Source organism: Anser brachyrhynchus (assembly GCF_964034855.1).
Source record: "Anser brachyrhynchus genome assembly, chromosome: 5".
Classification (NCBI taxonomy): Eukaryota; Metazoa; Chordata; class Aves; order Anseriformes; family Anatidae; genus Anser; species Anser brachyrhynchus.
In genome coordinates this window covers 8208131-8224005 of record NC_137699.1, presented here as the reverse complement: position 1 = coordinate 8224005, position 15875 = coordinate 8208131, and the positions used below count along the sequence as shown (strand labels likewise).

The window sequence follows — 15875 nt, the reverse complement described above, 5'->3', positions numbered from 1 at the left end:
ACTCTTACAACTATTACAGTCTTCCTTTCATGTTTTTAATTTTCAGTTTCCATAGTTCCATAAAATATAAGTTGCTGAATGATCCCTAAGCTCTTCATTCCAGTCCATAGCTTCATTAGAACCTTGGACAGATTTTAACATCCATCTTCTAGACTTCTTTTCAGAAGGTACCATGGACTAGCATTAGACTCCAGCCCCTAGTCTCCTCCTTGCTTCCCTGAAGCAACTTCGTCATTAAAATACTATCCAAGATTCTCCTACATTCTTCCACTGATCATGAGTTTTATTAGCTCTCTCCTTACAAAAGCAAAAATCCCATAGCAACTGGAGAACTCAGCAGATTAGCATGTCTTCCAAACAGAGGACAGGTGATACATCCAAGCTTTTCATCCTCATCAGAGGATGGTATTTATTTTTACGTAGTAAAATAGGGTAAAATATTGTTAGGATGCATCTCAGATCAAGTGAGTGGGAAATAGGAAACATATTTAGCTGTACTCTTGAAATCCTTGCTAGTGTAATGCCCTTACATGGCAACAAATGAGGCTTCCTTCAATCTTCTGCTAAGCAACTCCATCCTATCGTGCTTGTTAATGATCTGGCTTCAGTTATTCATCTCTCTTACCAGTGCAATACATCTGGCATGAAGGCTTTCGTGCTAAAGAAAACCCAATCAGTGCAGAACACTTCAGTACATCCCCTTCAACAATGCAGGCTGTCGTGATCTCACCATCATGTCCTCTACCCTCTACACTGGAAAGCCCGTGAATCCTAAAGCTTTGCAATAAACAACTTTCCTCCTCCAGCAAAACGGATCCTTAAAGAACACGGCAGGGCTCATAGGGAAGGCAGCAAGCATTTCCATGAAGGCTGACCTAAACCTGTGGAATGAACTGCTTTAGATAAAAAGGGATCATCTCAAATCTTCTCCCCCACCTGCTGTAACTTCAAGTCATGTTTTAGGAACTTGTTGATATTTAACATTAAAAAGGAATCCGCACCCAAGATATAGATTGTGTCCAAACCCTACCAAAACATATGCCCCGCAGAACAGGTTAGTTGCACTAGTGGTTTTGAAAAACAGACCAACCCTCCACCCCCGCCCCAATGCTACTGAAGAGATGCTAAAACATGGACATAAGATAAAGAGTTACTAGCCCTTCCTTCTGGCCCTGATTTGAGGGCCATTTAAGAAATAAAGCACAACACAGCACACAGCACTAACTTTGCTGTAGAAATAAAGATGACAGAATGGAAACAACTTTGTCCCAGCATCAACATTTTCTAAACACCAAACATTCCTTAATGATTTCTCATCACGCTGCTTTTCATTCATCATCTTCCCAGGTTCTGGTCAGAGATTACAATCCTCTCAAATGAGCTGCCTAACTCATTTTATGTCAGCTGAAAAAACCCTCATGTGGATTAAGAATATTTTTAACTCATTGATTAAAAAAAAAAAATAAGTATTTTCATTTAACTGACACTGGATAGTGATGCTACATAGGACTCAAGATGTTTAATGTTTTTTAGTCTATTAGCACCAACATCTTTCTATAAAGTTGTGAAAATTATAACAGTTAAGCAATGTCCTCTCCGTGACTGCACAACACCTTTCAAAAAACAGAGGGTGTTTATTTTAGTTGCTAAATATGATTTATCCGTTGATTCTTCAGCATCCGTATTTCATCAGCCCCCAAACCGTTACGCTATCCCATGAGACGAGACGCATATCCAGTAACATCCTTAACTATTTCAATTTCCACAATAACAGAATATGTAGATACGAGTATTCTGAGTGATCAGAATCGATCGCCTGGGAAATGACAGGAACCATAAGGGTTAATGCGTGGACTACCTCAAAACACATTCGTGTTCTTTTGCAATAACACACCAAACTTAATGACCATCATATAATGGTTGCACAATCTGAGATTTGGAAAACCTAGCCGCATTCAATTGCTTTCTCTGATTAGGTCTGTACTTATTTGGCATTACCAGAGATATCTCAATCCCTAAATAATTAACCTACAACCAATATGTATGAAATTGCCTCACTAAGCTCACTATCCAGGACTGTTTGCTGTTAAATTAGTAGAATAAATAATTTACACCAAAAAAGTGTGCACAAGGTAGTGCCAATAAACCTGAGGGAACTTGTTCATTATTTTCAAGAAAATTGGATGAAACACAATTCCCCAAGTACAAGCCATTCTGTAGAGTAAAAGGTGTAGTATTATTAGTATTATTGCAGCATGTAGGGAACAAATGAAGTCGCGTGACTGTTCACTTCAGAGTATGCTCTCTTCATTAGCCTTTTCTCCAGAGCTATAAATACATCTAATACACTGTATATACACAATATGTATGTATAGGAGATTGTACATACACATAGGAGAGTGTACATTTGCATATGAACTGCAAATCTTACGGAAAAAAATCACAAATATTTTAGATTTATCTTCACTCATTACTGAATGAGCAAGGAGCCAGAGGAATAACGTTTAACACTGAAATAGCAGCTGTGTATCATTTCGAAAATCTGTAGATCGTGTTTTCTAGTGGCAAAGGTTACTACCGCTAAGTCTAATTGCTCAAGAAATTGGTTTGCAAATTTGTAATTCACAGGATTGTTATCATTTTAAGATCATTCTAAAATGATAAAACTTCTCTCTTTCAATGTTCTGCATGGTTACTCCTATACCACTTGCTCCAGCACACAGTGAATCAGTGAGAATCTGCACTAATATCCCTAGGAATTGGAAGAGGCAAAAAAAAACAATACTGAGTCTTGATAAAACTTCAGAAATATTTTTAAATCTTTTTTTTTTCTTTTCTAAAGGCATATTCTGAATTTATAACTAAAACCTCACATTTAGAAATAAATAAATAAACAAAACCAATTCACTGAGAACTATTCAGTGCAGAAACTAGTGCTGAGGCCAAAGCAGAGTTTATGGCTTTGGCTGGGGCCCATCTCTAACGAGGCTCCTGAAAACTGCATGCTCCGGCACTCAAAATGCTTGTAGTGTTCCAAGGCATAGCCTTCCCTTCACAGCAAGGTCTGAGACTGTCTATCGTGTCTATCTCTGTCTATCGTGACTTAAGTTTTTGGCACAGAATACTGCTTTATGTTCCTCTGTAGATACTCCAATGCCCTAGGGATACGCTCAGCCAGGGAATGCCCTAACCTAAAAAAACAGTGCCTTGGAAGGAAGCACCATCACACCACCTCCTCTTCAAGCTAGGTCTTCCCCACAAAGAGAGAAGGTCGTTATCCTGTGTTCTTGTCTCAGCCCAGCAAGAGCCGCAGACAGATTCACCACACCCAAGGAAGGTGCAGTAGAACTCACAGAATCCCTGGCTGCATCCAACCCCTTGTTTGAGTTTGAATTAAATGCTAGCTCTCAGCCTGATTTGTGGTGGGTCGTTGATTTTTATTTGGTCACAAGTATCCTGGGACACGTTTTCTGACCTTGCTATATATTCACGCTGAAAATACAACAATTGATGTTATTAATAATAGTAATAATAAACATTTATTCCTAGGTTATGAATCATGTAGTTGCATGACTACGTTGCATTGGGACGTGGGTCCCAATGCCCCCTGCAATCTATCTTATTTAATACTGAAAGAAATAGATACAAATACCAGTTTACCTGTTCTCCTAGGAAACAATGCTGGGGATACCAATTTCCCTCATCTTTATCCCCAAAGAACAACAAAGACAACAAAAAAGGGTTAGCCCTGTGGAGTAAAAGGTGTCCCAATGTCATTGTTGCATGCAAAGATCAGATAAGCACCTGGTTTGTTCTGTCTGTGAAGACAGCTTTATCCAAATAAAGCATAGTGCATTTTATCATTCTGTAATGGAAAAGACCTGTCACTCTTTGAATATCATCATATGGTCGGTGGCCGGCAGATAATGGACTGTTAAGTGTCAAGGTGACTGGCTTTGAATGTGCACAAAACTAAAAATTATAGACCTGTCATTCCATAGGCAGGCCACAATTAGCTGTCTATGCAACTTGAAATTTCCATTTTGCCAGCTGAATAATCAATTGGCTACACTTTCTCAATATAGATGCATTTTTAGTTTTTTGCACTCAGGATTTTATCTTTTTTATAAGGTTTTTCAAACAACTGTGCAGTGCACTTAAACAGATGGGGTTACAAGTGAGCCACACAGTTGTCATCTCCCCAAACGCATACACAAAGACATTCACCAGTATTTTATAATCAACACTTTTTACATTAATTTCCTCTAGCCATAGTCTGGTCTATAATGTTTTTGTCAAGGATATGGTGCTATGGAACATAAGCTACAGAAAATTCACAGCTTCAGACTTCACAGCTGTTTGTTTTGATTATCAAGGTAATATTTTTTTCTACATTTTGCCATCAGTCTACCCTCACATAGTTAATATATGAGATGTGAGCTAATAGCACAATGTGAGTTAGAAATAAAATGTTTTCAATTGTCACCTTCTAAAAGGAAATGCACTTTCTTCTTGGAGACATTTTTTTCTATATAGCTTACTAAAAAGGTTTTAAGGTGGTTTGGGCAGAGACCTTATTTTATGCTGCTAAAACTGCGTAAGCTAACACAGTGATACATCAGTGATGACTCTTACACAATCTTATTTGAAAATAAACAACACAATCAAAAAAGTTCAGAGTCCCATGATGTATATTAATGTATGTACCATAACCCTTTTTGTCCTGGACAACTAGCAATAATTTGCCTTCTTTCAGGCTGTCTGCATTTGAGAAAGAAATCGCTTAACATGGCGTCTGACTATGAGAACAGGTTTACAAAATGGCGACCTTGGTAAGTTTGTGGCTTATAAACAACACAGCATCAAGCAAATGCTGCCTCAGTGTATTTCTAATATTAAAAAAGTGCTTTAAAAATATACCTGCAACTGCAGATAGTGTTACTGCAACTCTCCATTCCCTTTTTCTTTCTTTTTTTTTTTTTTTTTTTAAATAAACTCAGCCTGATTTGTACCACATGACGGGCAGAATTCCTACCATCTGATGTGGAAATGCTACATACAGGCTCTCTCCAAAGCCATTTGCAATAAAGGAAAGACATCTGGGATCTTCACTGGACTTTGAATCAGGCTGCAATATGTAGTCTTGTATTTTTACAGAACTTCATATATTGACAGAGCCTTCTCATGCAATCCTGGGAGGTACACGGGGATACTTTGGTAATCTAAGGAGGGCTGTTGAGCATCAAAGCCTACGACCGAGTCTTAGTTACATGACATATGGGCTTTTAGTGATGACTGGCTCAAGGGATAATGGCTCGAGGAGCTCCTTGTCTTACCAGTCTCCTCTCATAGACCCATGTTCATTTCCCCTCCCACAGCATAATTTGCTTTTCCCTCATTTGTTCTATTTAGGTGCTCCCCCCATCCTTTTTGGATGAAGACTGTTAAGAGCAGTTATTTGAACAGTCTAATTTACAGGAAGTCATAGAAGGGTCTGTATGCACAAAGCTGAGGATGTGGCAAATTACAGCAAGAACAAGAGGCTGGAGGGAGTGGAGGGGAATGTTCTTAAATTCACATTGCAGAACTACACTGTTAGCCTGAATTTCTTCCCTGCTTTTCTTCCTCTTTCCCTCTAGAAATAGGAGGTTAGGCCATTATAGAATTCAATTGGTTCCAGATGGACCCTTAACCCAGCTCCTCTAATAAAAACATTTTCCTGTTAAACAACCTGTGTCACATGGAATAGATGAAATTCATCTTTAGTATACCGCCATTGAAGCCTGGAAAGACAAACCTGAAGTATGAGTATCCCTATCACAAATGTAAAAGGGTAATGCAGCAATGATTTATCTCACAATTAGGCAGCAGTAATTATAAAAGTAATGGTGTACTAGACACATTATAAGCTTCTAAGAAAATTTATAAATAATTATACCTATCTTTTTTAAAGGCAGTATTCCATTTTTTTCCTTCTAAATTCTTCATAAAAATCAAAATATAACACTTGAGAGTATGACTCCTAAATCGTCTCTTTCATAGGCCACCACCATGTTTTACTTTACTTCTATTTTTTAATACATGAGTGAGAGGGCCAGTTTTACTTGTGTGCAAATCTGTGATGAAAATCTCCAAGTTTTCTCCTGAGCCCACATTCAATCTTTTTTGTACATTAGAACAAAACCTTTCTCTGTCCTCAACTAACATTTAAGGTACATGAGAATAAGGCTGGACTGAGATCTCCCACTCAGCAGTCAGCAGGCTGCTCACCTGGCTCCCACCCTCCTTCCCAGCAACCTCCTTCCGCTGCACATGCCACCCAGTGTTCTGGCTGGCACAGGCATTTGTGTTGCCGCGTAGTCACCACATATTTTATCCTTTACCAGCTGGATCTACTCCTTGATCAAGTTCACTGTGCAAACAGCTGCGGCAACCCAAACATAGGAGCCAGGCACAACCCACCAGCAGCCAGGAGAGATGTGCGGGCTGCTTAAGCTATGACTTGTCAATAAACACTCACAGTGCCACAGCCCATGCAGCCTGTCTGCCTCCCCAGTTCCTTTTCAAGAATGTTTATTCACACATCACCTTTGCAAGAAGTGCTGTGATCCCCAACTTGCAGCTACAGAACTGTCCTGCAGCTACATTTTCAAAAACACCTTTCAAAGAGGCTCAAATTCTGAATGCCTACAATGCTTTCAAAATGAGCTCTTAATTGACTTAGATGCTTTTGAAATTATTTGCCTAAAATGCAATCAAGAAATGGGTTATAATGGGTTCTAGACTGGCGTTGTAACCAGCAAGCTGTCCTATCACTGTTGCTTTGTGTGTTTCCTTCCATTTTCCTGTGACATAATTTATCGTGATCATGAACCCGATTATGCATTCTGAAGCTGGCAGACTTACCGTAAAATAACAGTACCCCAGTGAAAATCATTCACAGTGGAATCTGTCTGGGCAAATGAAAGAAAAAATGCTGTTCGCCTCAGAGTCCACCTGCCCTCCGCCGGCACAGTTTGATTCTACCGTTATTTGGAACAAGTAAAAATCCAGTGTTTTTGTCCTTTGTAGAAACTCAAACTTTTAAAGAGGCTGGCTTAGTGTATTTTTTCCCTCCATGTTTCCAAAGGGACGTGTGCTCGGGTCCATCATGTATTTGATCTTTAGGTTCTTTATTTTGAGAAAAGGGCAGAGCCTTTGTACTGTAGCACAGGGCACGCCTGAGGCGCCTCAGCGCGTACAAGCAGCCGGCACACCGCGCTGTGCGCTGGCAGAGCTGTGAAAGCATGACAAAATGGTGCCTCCGCCCTTTCCTAACACCTCTTCACCTCCCAAGACCACCATGTGGCCAAACCGCCCGCTCAGGGCTGAGAGAGCTCCGCGCAGGACGGGCCTTCCCTCAGTCAGGGCACGCTTACGCACCCCCGCTACCGGCGGGGCCGAGCCCAGGATGATGCTCCCTGCTTACAGCACCGCCGCTGTCACCCTGGGCTGGAGCTCCAACCCTCCTTCGCCTCCCTTCAGCTTCTCGGCCTCGCCAGCATCGAAGCATTACATGCATTTTCCTGGGCCGTTTTATAAAAACCGTGCAGAATTCGAAAGAAACTTAAAAAACCACCGGTAGTCTATACAGAATTGTACCATATTACTGGGAGAACAAGTTGTCCTACAGAAGCTCATTGGCACTATCATTATTGCACACTCCAGGATTTTCTACAAAGGCACATGCAAAACAAAAGACTGAGATAGCTCCCTTCGCTACAGCTGTCAAAGCTGACTTTAGGATTCTATACATTTCTTTTGAAGTTGATATGATCATCATTATGCAAATGCTTGGCTATTAGAAGAGAAGCACAATGCCTTAAATTCGTATCTGTATTTTAAAATGTGTTCATTCATCCTTTGACTCTTCATATATATATATATACACATATGTACATACACATGAGAGAGAGAATATATTTCTGTATCTGCCTTTATACCTGAGCATTACATACTTTAACCTCGTGAGCATACTTTAACCTTACTGAGCAGTAATTAGAAGAAATAGCATTAGTCATTGTTACACCAAAACATTTGATTTTTGATTCCCATGCATGACACCTGAGTAGTTCTTATTTGTATAAAACTGAATCTTAATCATCTAAGAAAACCCAATACTCTGTTACTGATGTAAAAAGTATTTTGTTTCACGGATACTCTGAAACATTCATTTAAAATCTACCATTTCATTTACAAGGAAATTCGAGCAAGCACGATAATAAAGCTGCAAAAAAGCAGAAACATGGAATATTAAGTTGATTACAGATAAATACTTCACCTGTCTGGCAGTATTTGTTTATGTTTCCTCAACAGTAACACTCTTTATAAAACATAAAATAAGAAAGGTCAGTAAAATAGCTGATTCTACCAACCATGAAGAGCTAGATTCTTTTAGACAATCCACAGTCATCACATTACATACGTAAATTTCAAGGAGCCAATATCCAATTTTCTGTGGTTTCTTTCTTCCCACACATGTCACACTTCAAATTCGTTTTGACAACTAAACAATGTTTCCCTTATTTCATTATAATTCCCTCATCTAGAGTCAAAGCTTCATGACAATTTCGTAGAAAGAAACATGAAAAGACTTTCTGGTAGATAGGTTCCTTATTTTAAAGATTTCTTACAAAGATATGTTGGTAAACAATCCAACTGCATGCGTTTTTAAAGGCAGTATCTAACTCTTACCCCACCTCACTCACAAATTCCATTATAGATCCAGTTCTCATTATTAATATCCTATCTCAATTTAAAAAAAAAAAAAAGACATTATTCTTCATTACCTCATTTCTGTTTTATTTTTCTTGAAGCTGTAGCATCTGTGTAAATATTCTACCGACACCATATATATTTTTAATTTACTAAACGCAATAAAAAAATCAGTTGTCATTTGCGTAAGATACATTCACTCATGCTTTTTTTCAGTTCTTGTATAAATGTAATTTAATTCACTGTTAAAGCACATATACTTCAGAACAGGGATGCAGGTACTGATTACTAACGCGCAACAACAATGTGAATTAATTCTTAGCTGGCTTCCTATTACCCAGTGATCGCAGAAAACCAGAAAGCTCACTAGAAGAAAACTGCAAAACGGAATTGGCAACAGCTATTGTCTGGGACTGGTTTTCATGCCAGCCTGAGTGCCAGCATGGCTCAGCACATCTTACTGAATTGCCACGCTGTGGTTCCCAGAATGGATGCCCCACCTTGCATGGGCTGGTGAAGCCCAAGAGCACTTCAGCCATTGCCCTCCGACTCCGCACGTCCACTCCTCTGGAGGCAGACACTTTAAGAGGGCTCTAGGAGGCAACTCCACAACTGAACAGATACAGGAATTCAGACCTACCCGCAGTGGAGGAGCTCTGGATTCTTTGTTGTCCTTCAGTGCTCTATAGAGAAGGCTAGAACTGGCCAAATATTCTGTTGGTACAGCAAAACTGCTACGAGATAGATGGTAGGTAGACAAATGGCAAACTGCCAAGGTGGCAAGCAGTCAGACAGAACTGGAGAGAACAGCCTTAGTAACTTTAACAATTTCAACGGGTATACACCTGATTTTACGACATGGATGAAAATGACATTGTTGGTGCTTTCTCACTGCCATGCCATCCTGTGCACCATGCACTCTGAGACAGGTGGGAAGACTGCTTAATGAATCCCAAACACGGGGCAGGAAGGAGCCTTCTAAATCAAAACTAATTGCCTGCTATCACAAGCTACTTCATCACAGAATCTGGTTTATAAATTAATCATACTTTATCTTAGAAATACCTTGGCATTTTTCTCCCATTTCTACTATAAAACAGCACTTCTGGCATCTCCCTCCTCCAATCCTTAAGAGATCTTCTCATTTCCAGCCCAAATGTATGCCTATTAAGACCAGGTGATAACACAATTTGTTCTTGTGCCAGTATTTTCCTTTCTCTTAAGCAGCTGTTTTGTCTGGTGTTCACTTCTTTAACACACTTGTAAAGAGCAAGCAAGCTACTTTTCTGCTTCACTTTGGTAGGCTAAACAAATGAAGCTATTTCAATCTTCTATGTGCAGGGAGGTTCATCCCATCATTAATCCTTGCAGCCTTTTCCTACACCTCTTCCTATTGGAACTATATTACTGACACAGGGGCAAGAACAGCACGCAATAATTTAAATGACATGTAGTACTGTCATATGTGACCTTAGCAATTTGCTGTCCCTTTTGGGAATACTTCTTCAGGGGCATGTAACTATTGCTTTTTTTCAACCCACATCACAGTGGTAGCTCACCCTCATTCTGTAATGTGCAAATATTTTCAGGTTCTTCTCTTTGTAGTCATTTCCAATTGATTAGCTCAGATCTTGCAAAAGACATTATGACTAGTTTTTAAAAGAACAGCATCATCCTTTGTAGCATTAAGTGCCTTCCCCCTTCAGTCACTCCTCAGTCACCAAATTTCTGCTTTATGAAGCTCATTTCTTTACATAACAATGACTTCATAATTTTGGGCTTTGCGATAATTTAATTATATTGTACCTGCTTTTTATTCCTATGTTATTATATAACAATGATTCCAAAGCTGGCCTTTAAAATAACTCCAATCTACTTCCAGTCAAAATTTTCTACTTTTGGAACACACTTTTGTAGAATTCTTCAGCCACCTTACACGGTTTTCCTCTTACTTCCCTCTGCTCCCAGCCTTCATGATTTTTCGTACATTACCCATAAGAAATGATTTACTGAAGTCAGGTTTAAACAATAAATCCTTTACATGGAGAATTTAATATATGAAAGAGAGATGTGGCAAAATTTATCTTTGGTGTGTTATCCTATTACGCATCAATCCCCAGAGCTTTCTGTTTCCTCCTTTTTAATACTTTAACTTTTGGTTTAAAGCTCTATATACTATTAAAGCTGGAGCAACAGAAAGTTATCTAGGACCATCCTTATCACCATGCATATGCTTCCTAAATAATGTTTTTATTCACCACTGTATTTAACATTTTAATGATCTATTAAAAATAAAAAGGAACTAGAGCAAACAGTTTCATGTACCAGGTGCTTGTTTTTTTTGGAAGGAGTTGTCCGGTTGTTTTTCTCTGCTACTTCTCCCCTACCAGGTTGAAGTATATTATGCATATTTTTCATTTCAGCTTTACTAAGATTGTATTTTTATACTTTTCAGTCTCGTTAAGAACTGCATTCCTTCATTGACACCCTCCCTCTTCATCCCCTCCAGCTGTTTTGGCCCAAACTAGATTATCCTCAGTCTAAACCTCATTTGTATTAAAGGCAAGTCCCACTTTCTCTCACCAGCTTTTCTTTAAAAACATCAGTGAGGAACTATTTACCATTGGTTTACATTCCATTTCTTTTTCATATTAAGCCATCTTGACTTCGGCACTTTTCCTATCCAATTTTCCTACCCATGACAGATCTTTTCCTCTGTTCGTCAGCTTCTTGCCTATTTCTAGTGAGATTTTTACTCTTAATATTCTTTTAGGTGGTTGCTCAGATTAACATAACAACAATGGCCCTCTAAGCCATACAAGTTTATTCCCTCTTGCTTCAATGTAAATTTCAAACACTTTTTAAACCAAAAGTAGACAGCTAATCCAGAACCTGAGTTCTGCAGTACAATGACTCCACTGAATAGCTCTCTGCTTCTACTAATTTCTTTCAAGAATAGATTGTTATACTTCTTTTTGATTTGCAATTAGTCAAAGAATCAACCAAGCCAAGGCTTTTCTCTTTGAACAGCTTTCATTATCTGCTTACTGCTTACCAAAAATCACACATAATATAGTATCACCTTTTATTCTTCCTGTACCAACTTGATGAAGTCATTCTCGCACCAAGTTAAAATTGGATCCCACCACTAATTTCTCAGTTTTTCACCCATTTTTATGTGGGACATTAAACCTTACTACAGTGACACAGTTCTCAGAGTGTTCAGTCAAACTATTTTACAAAGTTCTTTGCTCACAACCAAAACTTAGCTTGTATAGCTCACTGCTGGTACTTTTCCATCACATCATTGTTCAACCAAAAGTGAGCCATTTTAGTTCCAAAACACTTGTCTTAGCCATTCTGTTCTTTTGTATTACTCCACAGATTCATCACCACAGAAAATCACCTATCACTTAAATTTCTATCCTTCTATATAAAGCATACTCTTTCACAGACTTGTTTCAGATGTTGCTTATCCACCTTGCGTTTGGAATCCCTACCCGTACCTGGTGTCCGGTCCGTGCTGTTCGCTGTATTGACGAGGTCCTCAGCATTCCTTAGTCCATAAACATTTTGGATGTTCCTCAAATAGTCTGCCAGTTTTCTAATCAGATTAGTTATCTCAACTACCTTGCTGCACACCTGACCATTGTTATCACTGCCATTATGCCTTTACTGATCAATGTTTTTAACAAGGCTATACACAGAGCTAGGGGCACTGCCAAAAGTTTTTCTGAAGTTTCATTTCCTTTTAATGATAGATTAGTATACTTTTCATCTCCTTACTTTTATCCTTTAAATGGAAACTATTTTTAACTATCATCAGTAGTTCTTTATATTAACAAATTCAGGTCAACTGCCATAGTTGTCACAGAGATTTTCTTTATATCATTTCCCTTTGCTAACAGTCATTATCACACTTGAAAAGCAAGCAACAATATGGCTGATAATGATGATGAGCTGAGAGCCTGAGCACTGACAGTAATGCAGCCAGTCCCTACTGATGGCAATGGGATCAAGATTTCATTGCTACTGGTGGTACAGTTGAGCATTAGACCTATTGCAAGGTTCAGTGTTTGAGATCAAAGTATTACTGCTTTAGCTGGTATCTGGTGGATTCTAAGAATTGTGCTATTAAGTCCACCTTTGCAAATTCTCTTGGTATTTTAAGTATTACTTAAACAGAAGTTCCTAGTAGTATCTCATAAAATTGATTTGGGAAGAAGAGATTGGACCAAAGAGTAGGGTACAAACAAAATCAAACACTTTCATTATGGAACTTATACTAATTATCTTTCCCAGTGGAGACTTGAAAAAGAGCAGAACTGATGAGCAATTTTATATCTGCTCTCTATTTGACACTAGTTTATTACTATATGATAGAAGTATTTCATTTTGAAGCATGGTGTTTCTTCTTGGGAAGTAAAAGCAGCATAGTTACAGCAAAGGCTAAGGGCTGGGGTTTTTGAACAAGTCTCCTTTTTCTGTGATGTTTCATGACCCTTTTACCTTGAAGGACCCCATCAAATGACTCAAGCTGTCAAGGGTATGCTATAAAGTTTCATTCTTACACACACACAAAAAAAAAGTAAAGAAAGAAAGTTAATTGCAGGCTGCATGTCTTTCAGGAAGATGATATATTTCTGAGTTAAAAATAAAAAGCACTGCTTTTAGGACGACGTTTTCTGGAGATGAGCAAAGGTGTTAAAAGGAAGTCTCGTTAGAAAGACATAGTCCTCTCGTCATTGAACGTCTCAAGCAAAATAATACGTTTAAAACTATCCAGGTTGAAGAGACAAAATTCTGCAATATTTACTGTTCTGCCCTGTGACAAGCGTTCATCCTCATGCATGAAACCACACAAAAGAAAGGGATGGCAAAAGACACAGCCAGCTTCCTGCTTTGTTCTTTTCTGACATCTCTGTATTTCTGCCTGACTCAAATTCATAAGAAAAAGGCTATCAGACAAAAATTAAAAATTATTTGAAAAATAATTTAGAGAATTAAATTAAGAGTAATTAAAAATTCTGCAGTATTTCAAAAGTTGATTTTAAATACTAACTTCTGTTTTTACAAAGAGACTTCTGTCTTCGTTGATTACTGTGTAGTTTCAAAAGCATTCAGAATACAGATATCATTTCAACCACTGCTTGTATTTACTGCAGCTTAGAAGCAGATGTGTTTTACAAACAACTCTTTGAAACTGCAGAGAGAATTAAAAATGAATGTAGGTGCCCAAAAATGAAGTTAAGTAAAATAAAAAGAACATAGCTCTGGACTTAAAGCTCTTGTCAGTTTTAAGTCTTACTCATAAGGCAGTGCCCTGAGTGTAAAATCATTCCTTTGGCACTACAGTGAAAAACATGCTCAGTCCTGACTATCAACAGAGGCTGCCTGGTACGTCATACAGGAACACAGTACATGTAAATGCAATTAGGGAACAGAAACCACCTGGCAAATGGGAAAAATAAATAATTAAAAAATACCAAAGGGACCAAAATGCTAGCCAAAGCCCTGGTAATAATAAGTTGGTGTGATTATGTATTCAAATGTGTCCCATCTGCAAGTAGTTTCGTCTTCCTACTCATTTTGCATTTAAAGTCAAGTCTCATATTAACTGTATAGCACCAAGATGCTATGGAGTAAAATTGCCACTTCAAGTGCGTAGTGCAAGTAAGGAAGAAACCAGGTTGCTGCCTCCCCAAAATATTCTCAGCTAAAAAAGCTTTGCTACCATCCCTTCCCAGGCAACGTAAGGGATTATTTTTCCATCAGGTAGTCATGTTCTGTAATGCATTCCTAAAATTGATTGTATTGCACTAGATGGCCAGAAGATTGCTTACACCACCATACTTAGCACATATTGCTATTATTATTGTATCTCAGAAAAGTTTTGCTTTAGTCTGATTGCCAGTGATTACCACTGGCATTTTTAGGCTACTGACTGGTTTTCTGACAATGTTATTCCACAGAGGCAGCATCCAACTGCAAAATGTCTTACTTGCTTATAAGATAAGGTCACAGATGTAAAGGAATTGGGTGTTTCAGACTTTCTGTATGAGTCCCCTTTGAGAATCCCAAACCTTTGAGAACAAACTGCGTTCCAGAGAAATGATATCACGTTTGTCTCTTTTTTTTTAATGATTTAAAACCCTTGTACTTAAGCATATGTACTTTTTCACCCCTCAACAGAATAGCTATGAAATGTTGAGAAAACATAGTGTATGTATAAGATATACAAAAAACTACTGCTTAAAGCTTTTTCAAGTTATATCAGTCCAGAAACATTACTTTATTTATTTCAAGTGTAATGGGCCCCCTCTCTAATAACCATATCTGCAAACATAAAAACTAAGCACAAAGAAACCCAAACAGACAGAGGACAGTCAACGTTTTTACTGCTCATCCACTGGTGCTGGCTTATTTTCTATTATTCTTCATATGAGAATTGTTTGAAAATGAGAGAAGCTTGACTCTAAGAGAGTCGCTGCAATTTATACAAGGATGATATTGGCACTGTTTTTAGTAACAAATGTTAAGGAAGGTTGGAATAAATCCTTATTTGTCCATTGACACTCATTTTCCTAAAGCTAACATCTTGTCAGAATGAAAGAGAAGCACTGAGGAGAGGAGAAGGGTCTTGCAACAACCTGCACTTGTACTTTTCATCGAGAAAAATACATGTCCTGTGCAAACAAACCCAACAGAAACATTCTGAAACGGGGGGCAGAGAAAAGAGGAAGTTTTCCTTGAAACACACGTGGAAGCTCCCAGTGTGTTCTCCAAAGGAAATACTGCTTTAACTCCACAATATGATATCATGCGTCATTAGTTGTGCTACTTCCTGTAAGTAACCAAAATGCAAAAGAATTTGAGATGAATATCTAAATCCAGATCACACTGCAGACTAAAGTAGTCACATATTCATACAATCCAGAATAGTGCTGCCATCCACTTGCATGTACTGTTCGAAACAGGTGTAAACTGTGAAAACAGCTTTGACCAAAACTTTAGATGAGATGAAACAAGTATTCAACCAAAAGAATTGCACATAGCTCGTGTGATTTTAGCTGCTTTCTCTGGAAGTACAGTTTTGTTCCTAATGTTACCTTGAAAAAATA

General features: G+C 38.4%; 2 protein-coding genes across 3 annotated transcripts in view; one reads left to right on the top strand and one right to left on the bottom strand.

Annotated features, from left to right (window-relative positions):
• The window catches only part of MPPED2 (metallophosphoesterase domain containing 2), a 603962-nt gene that overhangs the window by 524108 nt on the left and 63979 nt on the right, over nt 1–15875 (bottom strand). The window lies entirely within an intron of this gene.
• Nucleotides 1–15875, top strand: part of LOC308196372 (uncharacterized protein) — a 44168-nt gene that overhangs the window by 13257 nt on the left and 15036 nt on the right. Inside the window, exons 3-4 of one of the 2 annotated variants that reach the window (XM_080595276.1) lie at nt 4757–4832; nt 5001–12254. In XM_080595276.1, the coding sequence (XP_080451402.1) occupies nt 4757–4832; nt 5001–5019 (95 nt within the window). In that variant the 3' untranslated portion in view covers nt 5020–12254. Of the gene's footprint in view, nt 1–4756; nt 4833–5000; nt 12255–15875 lie in introns of those variants that run through there. The other variant, XM_080595275.1, reaches the window with a different exon arrangement.